The sequence below is a fragment of the Myotis brandtii genome, unplaced genomic scaffold (genome assembly GCF_000412655.1).
Source record: "Myotis brandtii unplaced genomic scaffold, ASM41265v1 scaffold69, whole genome shotgun sequence".
NCBI classification, from domain to species: domain Eukaryota; kingdom Metazoa; phylum Chordata; class Mammalia; order Chiroptera; family Vespertilionidae; genus Myotis; species Myotis brandtii.
In genome coordinates this window covers 1,049,421-1,056,469 of record NW_005370700.1, presented here as the reverse complement: position 1 = coordinate 1,056,469, position 7,049 = coordinate 1,049,421, and the positions used below count along the sequence as shown (strand labels likewise).

The window sequence follows — 7,049 nt, the reverse complement described above, 5'->3', positions numbered from 1 at the left end:
CTTCTTATTTGCAACATAGTACATAGTTGCTTAGAGTTGCAGCTGAGAGGCCGGCAAGTTAGGTGGGGAACGTTGGAGTTCGCTGTCACTGGAGCAAGCAAGCCTCCCTGCTCACTTCAGTGCATGGCTGCCGGCCGCCATCTTGGCTGACAGTTAATTTGCATAAGGATATGCTGATTAGCCAATGGGAAGGGTAGCGGTCCTACGCTAATTACCATGTTTCTCTTTTATTAGTGTAGATTTCTCCCCCACTACAGATTTTTGTACTTCCTTTTAGAAGTACTTTTTGTTTTTCTTATTTTGAACCTTACTTAAGTCTTACTTATGATTTTTTATGATTTAAAATAGGATAGATTCTCCAACAAGACTTTAAAGACAACAAGCCTTTAATATCATTGTAGGGTGTCGTAATTATATGGCAAATCATAAAGGTCTGAACTAGGATAGCTGCAGAGACAACTAAGATGAATGATTATTTAGGGGGTTATTCAAGGGTTGGAATCAATATGACTTGGACATTTAATTAATGTGGGAGTAAGCACAAGGGCTAAGTGAAGAGTAACCTCCAGGTATCCTCTTTGAACAGCTGGTACTGTTATAGTGGTACAGTAGATAGTGGTACTGTTAATGGAGAGAGACTGAAGGAGGAGAAGGGAGAACAGATTTGAGAAGGAGATGGTGAAATTCATTTAGATAGGATTGAATTAAAAACTTATGAAACATTCAAATGGGCATATCCAGGTGATAATTAGGTAGATCTTTATCTTGGGGAAAGGTTGAAAGGTTTCTAAATCTTCTGGGATTGTGATAGTTAAACCGTAAGCATGAATACCATCTCAGTGGAGTATAAAAGGGCCAAGGATGACACCTGGAGAAACACCAACTTTGAGATGAGTGATAGAGGAATCTGCATAAGAGAACTTGGGCAGGAGGAACAGTAATGGAAATAATTTTTTTTAAAGGCTTGGGGAAGGGGATTCTCCCCGCCATCCCCCAATTTTGATGAGTGTAGAAAACTAAATATCTATAAACTGGAGATTGCATCTTGCTTCATTTAATTTATTTCTCACATCTACCAAGTCATGCCTAAATAGTACTATGCCTTTCTTAATTCTCTAAACCCAGAAAGGTGCTGCTGGTACTGTCAGGATTTTAATATTGTTTTAGGGAATATATTTTTATTCTAACTCATAGTCGAAAGAAAGTTTTTCCTTGAAATGCTCATGTGATAATAAAGTATTAAAAGATGGGGAAGTGGTATTTTATTATGGAGTCAAATCACTTTATATTAAGAAAGTTGCAGGTTGCTTGACTCAACCCTATTGATTTGAACTCTTCAATACTGAATAGGAATGGGAGTAAAAAAATACTTGACTAACCAATGTTGCGAAAATAATATTTTGAGTTTTGTGCCAAAATGAACTAAGACTAGCAAATATTTCAAGATCATATTAGTGGTATATTTGGTTGGGGCATCAAAGGATTGACTTTTTTTTTCTGCTTTGAAATTTAATACTTTGCTTTTGGTGTTTCCACAATCACTTGTACATCTCCCAAGTTATGAGAGCATGATCTTTTAGCATTTAAATACCTCCGATTATCAGGATTATCCAACCCTAGTTGGAAAATAACTGTTTTAACTAATCTTGAGTTGCTTATACTGACTTAATCATTAATATTTTGGTAAGATTGTAATATGCATTATTAGAATATACATACATCTTTTCAGTTATTACTTTAATTCCAATAAAATTGCATTCAGCAGTGTTGGGCTATTATAGGGTTGTGATGGTGGAGTGAGCAGATTGTTCGTTGGTTCCTACCGTGTTCTTTAAAAACATACACATCCTCATACATACAATTCCTTTTATAAAGAATTATATTTGAAAAATTCTTGAAGGTTGTTTGGTTCAGTGTATCTGTTTACATGATAATTTTGAGCTTTAAGCTAATGTTTTTTAAATAGACAAATTCATATATGTATATAGCTGTTCAGACCTTCCTTGTTAAACTTTCTCATGTAGCTGTAGTTAATTTATCATACTGTGCCTTTATAGAGATGTGCTATAACTTCAAAGATATGCCTCTGTCTTTTAAAATTTATAGCGTATACTAAGAAACATGCAGCAGAGTGAATTCATTTTGATAAGCACTATCTTTTCAAAGCATTGGTAACTTTTAATGGCATTTGGCAGTGTATATATATAGATGTGCATAAAAATCTAAATTCTTGCCGTCTGACATGGGTTTTTATGGCTTTCTGTGCCTTGATCATTAAGTGTTTTGCTTTTGGTCACCTAAACTTTCACCAGTTGAATTTGAGTTTTTCACAGTTTGTGTTCTAACCATTTTTTTTTTCATTTATTTCGTTTCATATTTCTGTCTCTGGTGCAAGGCATTCCTGATCTGCAATTGTTCTGTAATATATCTTAAAATTGTGTTACTGAAAGCATAATAATATGTACACTCATTTTACTTTTACTTAAGTATTTTTAAATCAAAATCAATTACTTAAGAGTTTGAAATTAAAAAGAAAAGTAAACCTATTCTGTACTTAACCTTACACACTAAATGTGTGCAGTCTAACTTTAAACACAAACTCTAAGAGTTTCCAGAAGTGTAAGTTTTAGGGGAAATATTTTAACTTCATGGCACAGAAATGTTTGCACATCAGCATTGCCGATTACCAAATGAGAAATAGTACATACATGTCATCTGTTTTTAGTTGTGTTTCCATGTTGCAGTGAAATTCTGTGCATCAAAATAATTGGCCTCATGTACTAGATGTGATTCAGTTACATCTTAAGTTTTTAATGAAAATTTGCAAACTGAGTGAATCCTGATTTTTCCATATATTTTTATAGCTTTGTTGTCTCTGGTAGCATCTCATTTGCCATATTATTTTTTCTGTTTATTAGTCAATTTGGAAAAAATTGCATATTTAAATTTGCTAGTTTTTATGCAGAACTATTTACATACTATAGTTTCTTAATATTTAGTTGTGACAAAGATGACTTAATTTTTCTAGAGGTTTACTTTACTGAAATGACTTTATTTATATTTTGAGCAGTGTTCATATGTTTTAAAGAAAATTACCAGTTAAGACATAGTTAAATCTTGTTCATGATGAAACATTTTAAAGAGCTTATTAAAATGTTTCCTCAGCATTAATGTTTATCTTATAATCAAGCTCTGGTAAAAGGAGAAATTTTTGAGTTTCACTAGTACCTCTTAACATAAACAAATACCTATTTTAGGAGTTATCAGAAACTTTGAAAACTCTAATTTTAGTTAGTATCCTTAGATAGCTACATTTTTAGAACTGTACACAATCTTTTGCCTTAGAATAACCTTAATTAAAATTAAAAGACAAACTATTTACACCCTTTGGCTGAAAATGAAACCTAAAATAAACCCTTAGAAATTTTTTTTAAGATATATATTTAACATACCTAAACATGTTTATAAAATACATACACTTACTTGTGTGTAGAAAAATTTATATGCTTCCCAACAAAATATTTATTCCTTCAACATCTTAATGAAGTGATACATTCACTAACATTTTTTTATATTGACTTAAAACATTATTCTAGATAATGCATTAAAGATACCTTTTTTAGTCCTAGCCGGTTTGGCTCAGTGGCTAGCCCATCAGCCTGCAGACCATAGGGTCCTGGGTTCGAGTCCAGTCAAGGACATGTACCTCGGTTGTATGCTCCTCCCCGCCCCAGTCCTGGTCCAGACGCATGCAGGAGGTGCTAAATGTTGTCTAATGGTCAAAGAACAGGTTATTATTGATAAACACTACCATTAGAGAGAGTGGGAGAGAGACAGAGAGATAGAACCATCAATGAAAGAGAAACATGGGTCATTTATCAGCTGCCTCCTGCACGCCCCCAACTGGAGATCAAGCCTGCAACCCGGTCATGTTCCTTGACCTGGAATCGAACTGGTGACCTTTGGTTCATGGGTCGATGCTCAGTCACTGAGCCACACCAGCCAGGCCCTTTTTCTTTTTAATTCTGAGGTTTTCCTTAAGTATATTTGCTTGGACTTCATCTAATTTTTATCTTTTCCCCTAAAATTATATAATCTGAGAACATTTCATTGCATTTTCTTACCTAGACTGACAGAAGCACCCACATTACTAATATTTTTATTTACTAGATGAGATTATGCCATAGGTTTTATTTTTAAATAGAGCCATTCCTTGTCAGACAGCTAGAACATTTTATCAGTAGTCCCCTGAATTCTAAAACTATGGAAAACATTCACCAGTTTGCTTGCTAATCAACTCTGCTGCATGCGTTCACAAGTTTCATAAAGATTGCATGCTTTCTGTTTTCAATACAAATTGTATTTTTTTTTCATACCCATCTTTGCTTTTTATTTTTTTTATTTTTGTTTCCCTTTCCTTGGTTGGATGCCTGTGTGTGTTTATTCCAAATCCCTGTCCAGTCCTGGAGTTTGAACTACGGAAAGCCAAGGAGACCATTCAGGCCCTCCGAGCCAACCTGACAAAGGCTGCAGGTGGTGTACATAAAATTTTTTGCGACTTTTCCTTTTTTGACAATGTAGAAGTAGCTGAGATATTTCCAAATGTAAAATAGTAAAATATTATTTATATTTTCTCCCACCAGAACATGAAGTTCCTTTACAGGAACGAAAAAATTACAAATCAAGTCCTGAAATTCAGGTGGGTGAATGACAGCTCTAAAAGTATCATCCACATAAAATGGTAGCACAAATATTGAAGGAGGAAAACTTATGGTATTTTATCTTATTTTGCCTCCAGGAGCCAATCAAACCTCTTGAAAAGAGAGCTCTAAACTTCTTAGTCAATGAATTTTTATTGAAGAATAACTACAAGCTTACATCTATAACCTTTTCAGATGAAAATGATGATCAGGTACAGTTATTTTTTTAACAGTGAATTATTTTCTTTTTAACTTAAAATGTATTTTTCTCTTTTATTTCTTTAATTTGTTTGTTATACATATAGTAAACTTCTATAAGGTTAGTTACCAAACACAACATTTCCTTGCCTACCCAGTCTAGTATTCTATTTGACCTATAGATTTCTTCTTTTTATACAAAAGACATCATTCTTTCCAGGTAACTTTTAACAACTTATAAGTAGAAAATATAATCTACTCATATTTGCATGTATTTATAGAGTGTGCTAGATTATTTTTCCCTTTATACGTTTATTTAGTAGTACAAGTTAATGTATACTTATAAAAACCTCTTTAATAGCTCTATAATAACTAAGATGGTAAGTAGATAACAGCAGTTATAAGAATATTTTGAATGAGAGTGTGAATATAAATAGTATCTGTTTGAATAGGAACCACATTTATTTATTTATTTATTTATTTATTTATTTAAATCTTTATTGAAGTATTATAATGGCTCTGCGCAGGGCTTGGGCGGGGCGGGATCAACAGGGCGGGGGGAGGGAGCGGTTATGGCCCCTCTCAGTCCCGTTCCCAGAGGCTCTGCTTCTCAGAACCCCCGGAACCGCTGCAAACCTCGGAGGGAAAGCTGCCTTCCAACTGATGCCAGACACTCCCGCTTCTCCCGTTTGGGTCCGAGTCCCCAGCGATTCGCCCGTATCTGGAGCTCAGAGTCTGAGACTCCCCCCTGACCGAAAACGACAACCGCGCTCTCAGCCACCAGCCCGCTTTGCGCGCGCACCTCCGCACCTGAGTATTTTCCACACTGCGCCTCCTCTGAGCCTCGGTGTGCTGTTATTTTTCCTTCTAGTTGAAGAGTCTCTCCTCAGCCAGCCTTCCTGCGGTTCTGGGTGATGTCCGTTCCGTCTTTTAGTTGTATTTTTGAAGTGGTTGTTTGCGGCAGCAGTCTCCGGTGTTTACCTATGCCGCCATCTTGGTCTCCCGCCTACAACAATTCTACATAACATTTTACCACATCAAATCCAACAATATGTAAAAAAAAATGGTTAATACATCATGACCAAAGGGGTTATCCAAAAAATGTAAGGTTGATTTAATATCCAAAAATCTGTCACTGTGATTCACTACATGAAGAAGGGAAAAGAGAAGACAATTATATAGTCATCTTAGAACATGCAGAAAAAGCATTTGACACAAACATCTGGTCCCCCTAAAAACTTTAAAGAAATTAGGAATAGAAAGGAATTTCCTCAACCTCATAAAAGACATTTATGGAAAAGCTGTCACTAACATCATACTTAAATGGTGAAACATGAGGGAAAAAGCAAAGATAACAGCTTTCACTACTTCTGTTGAGCATCATACTGAAGATTCTAGCCAATAGAAGGCAAGACAAAGAAATGAAAGGCACACATTTTGGAAAGGAATGTAAAGAAAACAGAATAGTATTTGCCTAGGAACAGGGCGGGTGTGAGGAATAAGAGGTAAGGATTGAAAAGGTGTCCAAGAAAACTTTGGGAGTGAACAAGTTCATTTTCTTGATTGTGGTGATCTATTCAGGGGTGTATATATGTCAAAATTTAGCAAATAGTACATTTTAAATTAGCTTGTGGATTTTTTTAACTTGTGCAGTTCATTGTATGTTAATAATACCTCAGTAAAGTTTTGTTGTTGTTTTTCTTTAAGAAAGGCAATGGTAGTGTTTATCAATACCTGTTCTTTGACCATTAGGCAACATTTAGTACTAATTTCAATTGAACTGAAACTAGTGCTATCTAAAGCCCTCACTCCCCATACTCTGGCAAAATGTATGACTTTTTATCCTATTTTCTTTTCTATCATTATCCTGTTAATGGCACCTGGAATTATCTCTTGTCTCCCTGACTAGGCTATAAGCTCCTTGATGTTAAAATAATCTCTTGTTCATCTCTGTATTTGCATTAATAACACACTCAACAAATATTTATTGACTAGAGGCCCGGTAAATGAAATTCACACATGGTGGTGGGCGGGGGGGGTCACCTCAGCCCAGCCTGCAGCCTCTCCAATCCAGGACCCCTCGGGAGATGTCCAACTGCCGGTTTAGGCCCGATCCCGGAGGTTGGGCCTAAACCGGCAGTCGGACATCCC

General features: G+C 35.6%; 1 protein-coding gene across 4 annotated transcripts in view; it reads left to right on the top strand.

The window, feature by feature from the left end:
- KIAA1468 (KIAA1468 ortholog) overlaps positions 1-7,049 on the top strand; it is a 103,829-nt gene that overhangs the window by 24,018 nt on the left and 72,762 nt on the right. For all 4 annotated transcript variants that reach the window (XM_005881789.2, XM_005881788.2, XM_014529646.1 and 1 more), the window contains exons 3-5: positions 4,462-4,533; positions 4,644-4,699; positions 4,799-4,912. In XM_005881789.2, the coding sequence (XP_005881851.1) occupies positions 4,462-4,533; positions 4,644-4,699; positions 4,799-4,912 (242 nt within the window). The remainder of the gene's footprint in view (positions 1-4,461; positions 4,534-4,643; positions 4,700-4,798; positions 4,913-7,049) is intronic.